The sequence below is a fragment of the Crinia signifera genome, chromosome 12 (genome assembly GCF_055691185.1).
Source record: "Crinia signifera chromosome 12, ASM5569118v1, whole genome shotgun sequence".
NCBI classification, from domain to species: domain Eukaryota; kingdom Metazoa; phylum Chordata; class Amphibia; order Anura; family Myobatrachidae; genus Crinia; species Crinia signifera.
In genome coordinates this window covers 7591992-7606723 of record NC_139228.1, presented here as the reverse complement: position 1 = coordinate 7606723, position 14732 = coordinate 7591992, and the positions used below count along the sequence as shown (strand labels likewise).

Genomic DNA, 14732 nt, shown 5'->3' with positions numbered 1-14732 from the left:
CCTATTTCCGGAACACCATTATTACAGTTTCATTGCCTAAGAGAAAGCCGGACCCACCTCTCCTCTCACTTAACGACTGACAGCTGCTGCCTCCAATCACGTCAGTTTCCCAGAACCCACCTGTTCATCTACCTGTGAGTCTCGATGACTGACAGCTTAATGTAGCGAATCAGGACACGGGCGGACTCCGAACCTCACCAATCAGAGCAGGAGACAAAGCACGCGAGGCCGGGACAGTCACAGGTGCGGTCCACTGACGTCACGGGGCGTGGCTGCTGCACACCTTGTTGTTTCTGCTTCCCGCAGACCGAAACTAGCGGCGACGCCATGGAGTCCGGGCAGTGGTGGGGTGTGCTGGTTTGCCTGTGCTGGCTGTGTGAGTATATGGGGGTCTCCCCCCTCCTATGTGTGTGTATATATACATTATACCGGGGTACCTGTGCTGGCTGTGTGAGTATATGGGGTCTCCCCCTTCTGTATATACACTATACCGGGGTACCTGTGCTGGCTGTGTGAGTAAATGGGGTCTCCCCCTCCTGTATATATGTATATACACTATACCGGGGTACCTGTGCTGGCTGTGTGAGTATATGGGGTCTCCCCCCTCCTGTATATACACTATACCGGGGTACCTGTGCTGGCTGTGTGAGTATATGGGGTCTCCCCCCTCCTGTATATACACTATACTGGGGTACCTGTGCTGGCTGTGTGAGTATATGGGGTCTCCCCCTCCTGTATATACACTATACCGGGGTACCTGTGCTGGCTGTGTGAGTATATGGGGTCTCCCCCTTCTGTATATACACTATACCGGGGTACCTGTGCTGGCTGTGAGTATATGGGGTCTCCCCCTCCTGTATAAACATTATACCGGGGTACCTGTGCTGGCTGTGTGAGTATATGGGGTCTCCCCCCTCCTGTATATACACTATACCGGGGTACCTGTGCTGGCTGTGTGAGTATATGGGGTCTCCCCCCTCCTGTATATACACTATACCGGGGTACCTGTGCTGGCTGTGTGAGTATATGGGGTCTCCCCTTCCTGTATATACATTATGCCGGGGTACCTGTGCTGGCTGTGTGAGTATATGGGGTCTCCCTCCTCCTGTATATACACTATACCGGGGTACCTGTGCTATCTGTGAGAGTATATGGGGTCTCCCCCTTCTGTATATACACTAAACCGGGGTACCTGTGCTGGCTGTGTGAGTATATGAGGTCTCCCCCTCCTGTATAAACATTATACCGGGGTACCTGTGCTGGCTGTGTGAGTATATGGGGTCTCCCCCTCCTGTATATACATTATACCGGGGTACCTGTGCTGGCTGTGTGAGTATATGGGGTCTCCCCCTCCTGTATATACACTATACCGGGGTACCTGTGCTGGCTGTGTGAGTATATGGGGTCTCCCCCCTCCTATGTGTGTGTATATACATTATACCTGGGTACCTTTGCTGGCTGTGAGAGTATATGGGGTCTCCCCCTTCTGTATATATTTCTATACACTATACCGGGTACCTGTGCTGGCTGTGTGAGTATATGGGGTCTGAGTATATGGGGTCTCCCCCTCCTGTATATACACTATACCGGGGTACCTGTGCTGGCTGTGTGAGTATATGGGGTCTCCCCCCTCCTGTATATACACTATACCGGGGTACCTGTGCTGGCTGTGTGAGTATATGGGGTCTCCCCCCTCCTGTATATACACTATACCGGGGTACCTGTGCTGGCTGTGTGAGTATATGGGGTCTCCCCCCTCCTGTATATACATTATACCGGGGTACCTGTGCTGGCTGTGTGAGTAAATGGGGTCTCCCCTTCCTGTATATACATTATACCGGGGTACCTGTGCTGGCTGTGTGAGTATATGGGGTCTCCCCCTCCTGTATATACATTATACCGGGGTACCTGTGCTGGCTGTGTGAGTATATGGGGTCTCCCCCTCCTGTATATATGTGTATACACTATACCGGGGTACCTGTGCTGGCTGTGTGAGTATATGGGGTCTCCCCCTCCTGTATATACACTATACCGGGGTACCTGTGCTGGCTGTGTGAGTATATGGGGGGGGGGGGGGGTCTCCCCCTCCTGTATATACACTATACCGGGGTACCTGTGCTGGCTGTGTGAGTATATGGGGTTTCCCTCCTCCTGTATATACACTATACCGGGGTACCTGTGCTGGCTGTGTGAGTATATGGGGTCTCCCCCCTTCTGTATATATGTATATACACTATACCGGGGTACCTGTGCTGGCTGTGTGAGTATATGGGGTCTCCCCCTCCTGTGTATACATTATACCGGGGTACCTGTGCTGGCTGTGTGAGTAAATGGGGTCTCCCCCTCCTGTATATATATTTATACACTATACTGGGGTACCTGTGCTGGCTGTGTGAGTATATGGGGTCTCCCCCCTCCTGTATATATGTTTATACACTATACCGGGGTACCTGTGCTGGCTGTGTGAGTATATGGGGTCTCCCCCCTCCTGTATATATGTATATACACTATACCGGGGTACCTGTGCTGGCTGTGTGAGTATATGGGGTCTCCCCCCTCCTGTATATACACTATACTGGGGTACCTGTGCTGGCTGTGTGAGTATATGGGGTCTCCCTCCTCCTGTATATACACTATACCGGGTTACCTGTGCTGGCTGTGTGAGTATATGGGGTCTCCCCCCTCCTGTGTATATATGTGTATACACTAGACCGGGGTACCTGTGCTGGCTGTGTGAGTATATGGGGGGTCTCCCCCTCCTGTATATACATTATGCCGGGGTACCTGTGCTGGCTGTGTGAGTATATGGGGTCTCCCCCTCCTGTATCTACACTATACCGGGGTACCTGTGCTGGCTGTGTGAGTATATGGGGTCTCCCCCCTCCTGTATATATGTATATACACTATACCGGGGTACCTGTGCTGGCTGTGTGAGTATATGGGGTCTCCCTCCTCCTGTATATACACTATACCGGGTTACCTGTGCTGGCTGTGTGAGTATATAGGGTCTCCCCCCTCCTGTATATATGTGTATACACTATACCGGGGTACCTGTGCTGGCTGTGTGATTATATGGGGGGGTCTCCCCCCCTCCTGTATATACATTATGCTGGGGTACCTGTGCTGGCTGTGTGAGTAAATGGGGTCTCCCCCTCCTGTATCTACACTATACCGGGGTACCTGTGCTGGCTGTGTGAGTATATGGGGTCTCCCCCTCCTGTATATACACTATACCGGGGTACCTGTGCTGGCTGTGTGAGTATATGGGGGGTCTCCCCCTCCTGTATATACATTATGCCGGGGTACCTGTGCTGGCTGTGTGAGTAAATGGGGTCTCCCCCCTCCTGTATATACACTATACCGGGGTACCTGTGCTGGCTGTGTGAGTATATTAGGTCTCCCCCTCCTGTATATACACTATACCGGGGTACCTGTGCTGGCTGTGTGAGTATATGGTCTCTCCCCCTCCTGTATATATGTGTATACACTATACCGGGGTACCTGTGCTGGCTGTGTGAGTATATGGGGTCTCCCCCTCCTGTATATACACTATACCGGGGTACCTGTGCTGGCTGTGTGAGTATATGGGGGGGGTCTCCCCCCCCCCCCCCCCCCCCCCTGTATATACACTATACCGGGGTGCCTGTGCTGGCTGTGTGAGTATATGGGGGGGTCTCCCCCCCCCCCCCCCCCCTGTATATACATTATACCGGGGTACATGTGCTGGCTGTGTGAGTATATGGGGGGGTCTCCCCCTCCTGTATATACATTATACCGGGGTACCTGTGCTGGCTGTGTGAGTATATGGGGGGGGGGGGTCTCCCCCTCCTGTAAATACATTATACCGGGGTACCTGTGCTGGCTGTGTGAGTATATGGGGTCTCCCCCCTCCTGTATATATGTCTATACACTATACCGGGTACCTGTGCTGGCTGTGTGAGTATATGGGGTCTCCCCCCTCCTGTATATATGTCTATACATTATACCGGGGTACCTGTGCTGGCTGTGTGAGTATATGGGGTCTCCCCCTCCTGTATTTATGTATATACACTATACCGGGGTACCTGTGCTGGCTGTGTGAGTATATGGGGTCTCCCCCTCCTGTATATACACTATACTGGGGTACCTGTGCTGGCTGTGTGAGTATATGGGGTCTCCCCCTCCTGTATATACATTATACCGGGGTACCTGTGCTGGCTGTGTGAGTATATGGGGTCTCCCCCTCCTGTATATACACTATACCGGGGTACCTGTGCTGGCTGTGTGAGTATATGGGGTCTCCCCCCTCCTGGATATACATTATACCGGGGTACCTTTGCTGGCTGTGTGAGTAATGGGGTCTCCCCCTCCTGGATATACACTATACCGGGGTACCTGTGCTTTATATATGTCTTTACACTATACCGGGGTACCTGTGCTGGCTGTGTGAGTATATAGGGGGGTCTCCCCCCTCCTATGTGTGTATATACATTATACCGGGGTACCTGTGCTGGCTGTGAGTATATGGGGGTCTCACCCTCCTTTATATAGGTCTTTACACTATACCGGGGTACCTGTGCTGGCTGTGTGAGTATATGGTGGGGGGTCTCCCCCTCCTGTATATACACTATACCGGGGTACCTTTGCTTGCTGTGAGAGTATATGGCGGTCTCCCCCTCCTGTATATTTGTATCTACACTATACCGGGGTACCTGTGCTGGCTTTGTGAGTATATGGGGTCTCCCCCTCCTGTATGTACGCTATACCGGGGTACCTGTGCTGGATATAGGTATGTATGTATGTTGTGTCTCTAGCCATGTACAGGAAGTGTTTGCTTACTGATACTACACCATTCTGGCTCACAGTAGGGATCAGGGTAGTGATACTGCACCATTATCTGGGGGACGCTGGCTTAGTAGGGTCTGGTGTAGTGATACTGTGCCATTCTCTGGGTCACAGTAAGGATCAGGGTAGTGATACTGTACCAACCTCTAGGTTACAATAGGCATCAGGGTAGTGAAACTGCACCATTATCTGGGGGACGCTGGTTTAGTAGGGTTCGGGGTAGTGATACTGCGCCATTCTCTGGGTCACAGTAAGGATCGGGGTAGTGATACTGTGCCATTATCTGGGGCGTAATAGGGATTAGGGTAGTGATACTGCACCGTTATCTGGGGGATGCTTGCTTAGTAGTGTCTGGTGTAGTGATACTGTGCCATTCTCTGGGACACAGTAGGGTTTTGGGTAGTTATACTTTGCCATTCTCTGGGTCACAGTAAGGATCAGGGTAGTGAAACTGCACCATTCTCTGGGGCATAATAGGGATTGAGGTAGTGATACTGTGCTATTCTCTGGTGCACAGTAGTGATAGGGGTAGTAATACTGCGCCATTCTTTGGGGTACTGTAGGTATAGGTGTAGTGATACTGTGCCGTCCTTGGGCCACGGTAGGGATCGGTTGGCTGTTTGGGTCTACTTCATTCTGTGTGCTGGGAGTCCTACTGTGCATGTCATTAAATTTGTGCACCATACAACTTTTCTTGTCCTATGTACAGCTCCAGTATCATGTAGACCTAGTGGCTGGCACCTTGTGGGTTGCTCTGTGCTGGGGGACGCTGTGGCTGACGCTTCGTGGGTTGCTCTGTGCTGGGCGACGCTGTGGCTGGCGCCTTGTGGGTTGCTCTGTGCTGGGCGACGCTGTGGCTGGCGCCTTGTGGGTTGCTCTGTGCTGGGCGACGCTGTGGCTGGCGCCTCGTGGGTTGCTCTGTGCTGGGCGATGCTGTGGCTGGCGCTTCGTGGGTTGCTTGTGGCTGGCGTGGCTGGCGCCTTGTGGGTTGCTCTGTGCTGGGCGACGCTGTGGCTGGCGCCTTGTGGGTTGCTCTGTGCTGGGCGACGCTGTGGCTGGCGCCTTGTGGGTTGCTCTGTGCTGGGCGACGCTGTGGCTGGCGCCTTGTGGGGTTGCTCTGTGCTGGGCGACGCTGTGGCTGGCGCCTCGGGGGTTGCTCTGTGCTGGGCGACGCTGTGGCTGGCGCCTCGGGGGTTGCTCTGTGCTGGGCGACGCTGTGGCTGGCGCCTCGGGGGTTGCTCTGTGCTGGGCGACGCTGTGGCTGGCGCCTCGTGGGTTGCTCTGTGCTGGGCGACGCTGTGGCTGGCGCCTCGTGGGTTGCTCTGTGCTGGGCGACGCTGTGGCTGGCGCCTTGTGGGGTTGCTCTGTGCTGGGCGACGCTGTGGCTGGCGCCTTGTGGGTTGCTCTGTGCTGGGCGACGCTGTGGCTGGCGCCTCGTGGGCTGCTCTGTGCTGGGCGACGCTGTGGCTGGCGCCTCGTGGGTTGCTCTGTGCTGGGCGACGCTGTGGCTGGCGCCTCGTGGGTTGCTCTGTGCTGGGCGACGCTGTGGCTGGCGCCTCGTGGGTTGCTCTGTGCTGGGCGACGCTGTGGCTGGCGCCTCGTGGGTTGCTCTGTCGCTGTGGCTGGCGCCTCGTGGGTTGCTCTGTGCTGGGCGACGCTGTGGCTGGCGCCTGGTGCGGGTTGCTCTGTGCTGGGCGACGCTGTGGCTGGCGCCTGGTGCGGGTTGCTCTGTGCTGGGCGACGCTGTGGCTGGCGCCTGGTGCGGGTTGCTCTGTGCTGGGCGACGCTGTGGCTGGCGCCTGGTGCGGGTTGCTCTGTGCTGGGCGACGCTGTGGCTGGTGCGGGTTTGCTCTGTGCTGGGCGACGCTGTGGCTGGTGCGGGTTGCTCTGTGCTGGGCGACGCTGTGGCTGGTGCGGGTTGCTCTGTGCTGGGCGACGCTGTGGCTGGCGCCTGGTGTAGGCTGCAGTACTAAGCATGAGTTTTAAAGACCTTTCATGATCCCATGTCCCTGACCTCTTTTTTTTTTTTTTTTTTCTCCCAACCAAGACATGTAGGGTACACACCAGAACGATTTGGCTTAAATTACCCCAATTTTGATACAATCTCGACGGATTTTATGTAAAATTGGGCATGTTTTAGTTGCGATCCGATGCGCATCCCCGCTGGTAGTTTTGCAGATTCTACCTGCTGCAGTCAGGATTTGGAAATGAGTCAGTGGGTACAGATCGGGATCGGATGCAGATGTCTCAGGATCGTTCTGTTGTGTACCCAGCAATACACTGGCTGTGGCCACAGTTCTTTCGTGACCACCTAGCACAAGTTGGGATGACTGGGGGAAGAACAGGCCCTGGTCCAAGTCCACTTGTTGATATCAAGTACTGGGGTGAGGGCCTTTGAACAAGCTGTAGAACTGTTCATCCTCAAGTGACCCCCCCCCCCCCCCCTCTGATAACTTGGGTTTGTGTATTTAGCTCTATCACAGTTGTAATCTTCTGTTATCCTCCGTCATAAGCACAGGAAGGACACAGTAGTGTAATATCTGTGGTCAAATCTGATCTGCCCCAAATACATTTTACCCATGGTCCTGGTGACCTCCCAGATATGGTGTACACTGTACAGAATTACAGAAGCCTGCTGCTCTGGCGGTACCTCTTCCACCAGGCCAGGACCTTTCCCTCTGCTCATCTTGTACAATTATTATGTGCAGATTAAGGGCAACTAAATCAGTTTGTATCTATTCTCTTCTAGAAGGTGCTCTGCCCCCCCCCCCCTCCTACCCTGTGTGAGTGTCTGGCTCCGCTCCCTCCTACCCTGTGAGTGGCTGGCTCCGCCCACCTCCCCTCCTACCCTGTGAGTCTCTGGCTCCACCCCCTCCCCTCCTACAAGGTGTGAGTGGCTGGCTCCAGCATCCGACGTCCTCATTGATGACAGGATGTCTGTGTTGGCATTGTGAGCGGGGACTAGGTGGTCACTGTCGCCATGAGCTTCCTCTGCTACTGTCAGATAGGAGCCGTGGATGGTAAATGTGAGGTGGTTACCCGGTCACCGTGGCCTTCTGTGGTCGTGCTCGCCGCACCTCATGCACATACCCCATTGGATCACTCACATAAAAGATGGTGCTCTATGCCGCACATCCTGGAGCCTGGTACTGGAATCTCAATACTACAGTGTATGATCCGGCCATCTTGCCGGATAGAGCTTCGTAGTAGTTATTAATACTTCTGCCACGGCCTAGATCTTAGTATATGTCAGGGTGGTATAATTCCTGCTACCACAGCTCTGTGTATGCTTGGTGCAGCTTATATCACTCATGGTAAATGTGTGCAATCCATGGAAGGAAGTGGCAGCCAGTGGCTGGTGTGTTACAGAGAGCATGTGCTTTGTGTACACTAGAAACTTCTCTAGATAAAGAATGTGTACGGACTGGTGTAACCGGCTGATCCAGGTAACTGCTCCTTCCGGCCTTGTCGCTCTCATTCAACTTTGCTACCTTTTGTGCGTCCAAATAAATCACTGCTGTACATGTGCACAGGTTCCCCAGTGTCCGGGGGATGGCCCGATTTCAGGGGGAGGCAATGGGTAGAGTGGTGTGTTGATGGCCCGGTGTTGGGGGTGGTATGCCTGTGTGCCGATGGCTCGGAGTAAGGGAGGCGGTACGGGGAGATGGCCTGGTGTCGGGGGGGGGGGGGGGGGGGCGGTGGTGGTGGTGGGGATGGCCTGATGTCAGGGGGGGGGGGGGGGGGGCGGCGGCGGTGGGGATGGCCTGATGTCAAGGGGGGGGGGCGGCGGTGGTGTTGGGGATGGCCTGATGTTAAGGGGGGGGGGTCGTGGTGGTGTTGGGGATGGCCTGATGTCAAGGAGGGGGTCGCGGTGGTGTTGGGGATGGCCTGATGTCAAGGGGGGGTCGCGGTGGTGTTGGGGATGGCCTGATGTCAAGGGGGGGGGGTCGCGGTGGTGTTGGGGATGGCCTGATGTCAGGGGGGGGGGGTTGCGGTGGTGTTGGGGATGGCCTGATGTCAAGGGGGGGGGGTCGCGGTGGTGTTGGGGATGGCCTGATGTCAGGGGGGGGGGGGGTTGCGGTGGTGTTGGGGATGGCCTGATGTCAAGGGTGGGGCGGGGGGGTCGCGGTGGTGTTGGGGATGGCCTGATGTCAAGGGGTGGGGCGGGGGGGTCGCGGTTGTGTTGGGGATGGGCTGATGTCAAAGGGGGGGGGGGCGGTGGTGGTGGGGAGTCGCGGTGGTGTTGGGGATGGCCTGATGTCAAAGGGGAGGGGGGGGCGGTGGTGGTGGGGATGGCCTGATGTCAAAGGGGAGGGGGGGGGCGGTGGTGGTGGGGATGGCCTGATGTCAAAGGGGGGGGGCGGTGGTGGTGGCCTGATGTCAAGGGGGTGGTGGTGGGGATGGCCTGATGTCAAGGGGGGTGGTGGTGGGGATGGCCTGATGTCAAGGGGGGTGGCGGTGGGGATGGCCTGATGTCAAGGGGGGTGGCGGTGGGGATGGCCTGATGTCAAGGGGGGGTGGCGGTGGGATGGCCTGATGTCAAGGGGGGGTGGCGGTGGGGATGGCCTGATGTCAAGGGGGGGTGGCGGTGGGGATGGCCTGATGTCAAGGGGGGGTGGCGGTGGGGATGGCCTGATGTCAAGGGGGGGTGGCGGTGGGGATGGCCTGATGTCAAGGGGGGGGTGGCGGTGGGGATGGCCTGATGTCAAGGGGGGGTGGCGGTGGGATGGCCTGATGTCAAGGGGGGGTGGCGGTGGGGATGGCCTGATGTCAAGGGGGGTGGCGGTGGGGATGGCCTGATGTCAAGGGGGGGTGGCGGTGGGGATGGCCTGATGTCAAGGGGGGGTGGCGGTGGGGATGGCCTGATGTCAAGGGGGGGTGGCGGTGGGGATGGCCTGATGTCAAGGGGGGGTGGCGGTGGGGATGGCCTGATGTCAAGGGGGGGTGGCGGTGGGGATGGCCTGATGTCAAGGGGGGGTGGCGGTGGGGATGGCCTGATGTCAAGGGGGGGTGGCGGTGGGGATGGCCTGATGTCAAGGGGGGTGGCGGTGGGGATGGCCTGATGTCAAGGGGGGGTGGCGGTGGGGATGGCCTGATGTCAAGGGGGGGTGGCGGTGGGGATGGCCTGATGTCAAGGGGGGTGGCGGTGGGGATGGCCTGATGTCAAGGGGGGGTGGCGGTGGGGATGGCCTGATGTCAAGGGGGGTGGCGGTGGGGATGGCCTGATGTCAAGGGGGGGTGGCGGTGGGGGATGGCCTGATGTCAAGGGGGGGTGGCGGTGGGGATGGCCTGATGTCAAGGGGGGGTGGCGGTGGGGATGGCCTGATGTCAAGGGGGGGTGGCGGTGGGGATGGCCTGATGTCAAGGGGGGGTGGCGGTGGGGATGGCCTGATGTCAAGGGGGGGTGGCGGTGGGGATGGCCTGATGTCAAGGGGGTGTGGCGGTGGGGATGCCTGATGTCAAGGGGGGTGGCGGTGGGGATGGCCTGATGTCAAGGGGGGGTGGCGGTGGGGATGGCCTGATGTCAAGGGGGGGTGGCGGTGGGGATGGCCTGATGTCAAGGGGGGTGGCGGTGGGGATGGCCTGATGTCAAGGGGGGGTGGCGGTGGGGATGGCCTGATGTCAAGGGGGGGTGGCGGTGGGGATGGCCTGATGTCAAGGGGGGGTGGCGGTGGGGATGGCCTGATGTCAAGGGGGGGTGGCGGTGGGGATGGCCTGATGTCAAGGGGGGGTGGCGGTGGGGATGGCCTGATGTCAAGGGGGGGTGGCGGTGGGGATGGCCTGATGTCAAGGGGGGGTGGCGGTGGGGATGGCCTGATGTCAAGGGGGGGTGGCGGTGGGGATGGCCTGATGTCAAGGGGGGGTGGCGGTGGGGATGGCCTGATGTCAAGGGGGGTGGCGGTGGGGATGGCCTGATGTCAAGGGGGGGTGGCGGTGGGGATGGCCTGATGTCAAGGGGGGTGGCGGTGGGGATGGCCTGATGTCAAGGGGGGGTGGCGGTGGGGATGGCCTGATGTCAAGGGGGGGTGGCGGTGGGGATGGCCTGATGTCAAGGGGGGGTGGCGGTGGGGATGGCCTGATGTCAAGGGGGGTGGCGGTGGGATGGCCTGATGTCAAGGGGGGGTGGCGGTGGGGATGGCCTGATGTCAAGGGGGGTGGCGGTGGGGATGGCCTGATGTCAAGGGGGGGGTGGCGGTGGGATGGCCTGATGTCAAGGGGGGGTGGCGGTGGGGATGGCCTGATGTCAAGGGGGGGTGGCGGTGGGGATGGCCTGATGTCAAGGGGGGGTGGCGGTGGGGATGGCCTGATGTCAAGGGGGGGTGGCGGTGGGGATGGCCTGATGTCAAGGGGGGGTGGCGGTGGGGATGGCCTGATGTCAAGGGGGGTGGCGGTGGGGATGGCCTGATGTCAAGGGGGGGTGGCGGTGGGGATGGCCTGATGTCAAGGGGGGGTGGCGGTGGGGATGGCCTGATGTCAAGGGGGGGTGGCGGTGGGGATGGCCTGATGTCAAGGGGGGGTGGCGGTGGGGATGGCCTGATGTCAAGGGGGGGTGGCGGTGGGGATGGCCTGATGTCAAGGGGGGGTGGCGGTGGGGATGGCCTGATGTCAAGGGGGGGTGGCGGTGGGGATGGCCTGATGTCAAGGGGGGGTGGCGGTGGGGATGGCCTGATGTCAAGGGGGGGTGGCGGTGGGGATGGCCTGATGTCAAGGGGGGGTGGCGGTGGGGATGGCCTGATGTCAAGGGGGGTGTGCGGTGGGGATGGCCTGATGTCAAGGGGGGTGGCGGTGGGGATGGCCTGATGTCAAGGGGGGTGGCGGTGGGGATGGCCTGATGTCAAGGGGGGGTGGCGGTGGGGATGGCCTGATGTCAAGGGGGGTGGCGGTGGGGATGGCCTGATGTCAAGGGGGGGTGGCGGTGGGGATGGCCTGATGTCAAGGGGGGGTGGCGGTGGGGATGGCCTGATGTCAAGGGGGGGTGGCGGTGGGGATGGCCTGATGTCAAGGGGGGGTGGCGGTGGGGATGGCCTGATGTCAAGGGGGGGGTGGCGGTGGGGATGGCCTGATGTCAAGGGGGGGTGGCGGTGGGGATGGCCTGATGTCAAGGGGGGGTGGCGGTGGGGATGGCCTGATGTCAAGGGGGGGTGGCGGTGGGGATGGCCTGATGTCAAGGGGGGTGGCGGTGGGGATGGCCTGATGTCAAGGGGGGTGGCGGTGGGGATGGCCTGATGTCAAGGGGGGGTGGCGGTGGGGATGGCCTGATGTCAAGGGGGGGTGGCGGTGGGGATGGCCTGATGTCAAGGGGGGGTGGCGGTGGGGATGGCCTGATGTCAAGGGGGGGTGGCGGTGGGGATGGCCTGATGTCAAGGGGGGGTGGCGGTGGGGATGGCCTGATGTCAAGGGGGGTGGCGGTGGGGATGGCCTGATGTCAAGGGGGGTGGCGGTGGGGATGGCCTGATGTCAAGGGGGGTGGCGGTGGGGATGGCCTGATGTCAAGGGGGGGTGGCGGTGGGGATGGCCTGATGTCAAGGGGGGGTGGCGGTGGGGATGGCCTGATGTCAAGGGGGGGTGGCGGTGGGGATGGCCTGATGTCAAGGGGGGGTGGCGGTGGGGATGGCCTGATGTCAAGGGGGGGTGGCGGTGGGGATGGCCTGATGTCAAGGGGGGGTGGCGGTGGGGATGGCCTGATGTCAAGGGGGGGTGGCGGTGGGGATGGCCTGATGTCAAGGGGGGGTGGCGGTGGGGATGGCCTGATGTCAAGGGGGGGTGGCGGTGGGGATGGCCTGATGTCAAGGGGGGGTGGCGGTGGGGATGGCCTGATGTCAAGGGGGGGCGGTGGGGATGGCCTGATGTCAAGGGGGGGTGGCGGTGGGGATGGCCTGATGTCAAGGGGGGGTGGCGGTGGGGATGGCCTGATGTCAAGGGGGGGTGGCGGTGGGGATGGCCTGATGTCAAGGGGGGGTGGCGGTGGGGATGGCCTGATGTCAAGGGGGGTGGCGGTGGGGATGGCCTGATGTCAAGGGGGGGTGGCGGGGGGATGGCCTGATGTCAAGGGGGGGTGGCGGTGGGGATGGCCTGATGTCAAGGGGGGGTGGCGGTGGGGATGGCCTGATGTCAAGGGGGGGTGGCGGTGGGATGGCCTGATGTCAAGGGGGGGTGGCGGTGGGGATGGCCTGATGTCAAGGGGGGGTGGCGGTGGGGATGGCCTGATGTCAAGGGGGGGTGGCGGTGGGGATGGCCTGATGTCAAGGGGGGGTGGCGGTGGGGATGGCCTGATGTCAAGGGGGGGTGGCGGTGGGGATGGCCTGATGTCAAGGGGGGGTGGCGGTGGGGATGGCCTGATGTCAAGGGGGGGTGGCGGTGGGGATGGCCTGATGTCAAGGGGGGGTGGCGGTGGGGATGGCCTGATGTCAAGGGGGGTGGCGGTGGGGATGGCCTGATGTCAAGGGGGGGTGGCGGTGGGGATGGCCTGATGTCAAGGGGGGGTGGCGGTGGGGATGGCCTGATGTCAAGGGGGGGTGGCGGTGGGGATGGCCTGATGTCAAGGGGGGTGGCGGTGGGGATGGCCTGATGTCAAGGGGGGTGGCGGTGGGGATGGCCTGATGTCAAGGGGGGGTGGCGGTGGGGATGGCCTGATGTCAAGGGGGGGTGGCGGTGGGGATGGCCTGATGTCAAGGGGGGGTGGCGGTGGGGATGGCCTGATGTCAAGGGGGGTGGCGGTGGGGATGGCCTGATGTCAAGGGGGGGTGGCGGTGGGGATGGCCTGATGTCAAGGGGGGGTGGCGGTGGGGATGGCCTGATGTCAAGGGGGGGGGGGCGGTGGGGATGGCCTGATGTCAAGGGGGGGGGGGCGGTGGGGATGGCCTGATGTCAAGGGGGGGGGGGCGGTGGGGATGGCCTGATGTCAAGGGGGGGGGGCGGTGGGGATGGCCTGATGTCAAGGGGGGGGGGGCGGTGGGGATGGCCTGATGTCAAGGGGGGGGGGGCGGTGGGGATGGCCTGATGTCAAGGGGGGGGGGGCGGTGGGGATGGCCTGATGTCAAGGGGGGGGGGGCGGTGGGGATGGCCTGATGTCAAGGGGGGGGGGGCGGTGGGGATGGCCTGATGTCAAGGGGGGGGGGGCGGTGGGGATGGCCTGATGTCAAGGGGGGGGGGCGGTGGGATGGCCTGATGTCAAGGGGGGGGGGCGGTGGGGATGGCCTGATGTCAAGGGGGGGGGGCGGTGGGGATGGCCTGATGTCAAGGGGGGGTGTGTGGAGGACCCAGTGTCGGGGGGGGTGTATGGCCCAGTACAAGGGTGGGGGGGCCATATGGTGCTGTGCTGATGGCCTCGGTGTTGGGGGGGCCATATGGTGGCAATACGGTGGGGATTGCCAGGTGTTAGAGGTAGGGAGGTACAGCGGTGTACTGGTGTTCAGGGGTGGGGAGTGTAAGGTGGTGTGCTGGTGGCCTGTGGGGGTATGGTGGTGTGCTGATGGCCCCAGTGTCAGGGGGTGGGACGGTGGGGTGCTGATGGTGTTGTGGGGCTGTATGTTGGTGAGCTGATGGTCCGTTGTGGGAGGGGGGTACGGTGGGGTGCTGATGGCCTGTGGGGGAGGGGGTACGGTGGGGCGCTGATGGCCCGGTGGGGAAGGGGGGTACGGTGGGGTGCTGGTGGGGGAGGGGGGTACGGTTGTGTGCTGATGGCCCGGTGGGGTGCTGATGGCACGGTGGGGAAGGGGGTACGGTGGGGTGCTGATGACCCCAGTTTCAGGGGGTGGTATGCGGCTGGTGTCGAGGGGGGGGCGGCTGGAGGTGCTGATGGCCCCTTCCTGTGGTTACCTGCCGGTTCTCATGCTCCCATTTTCTCTATCCCCAGGTGCGGCTGTACTGTCCCAGGACCCTCTCACTGTGAAGGAAGGAGAAAGTAA

General features: G+C 60.5%; 1 protein-coding gene across 1 annotated transcript in view; it reads left to right on the top strand.

The window, feature by feature from the left end:
* Positions 1 to 206: 206 nt before the first annotated feature.
* F11R (F11 receptor) overlaps positions 207 to 14732 on the top strand; it is a 23600-nt gene continuing 9074 nt past the window's right edge. The window contains exon 1 of the mRNA XM_083166197.1: positions 207 to 376. Within this exon, the coding sequence (XP_083022323.1) occupies positions 328 to 376 (49 nt within the window). The 5' untranslated portion in view covers positions 207 to 327. The remainder of the gene's footprint in view (positions 377 to 14732) is intronic.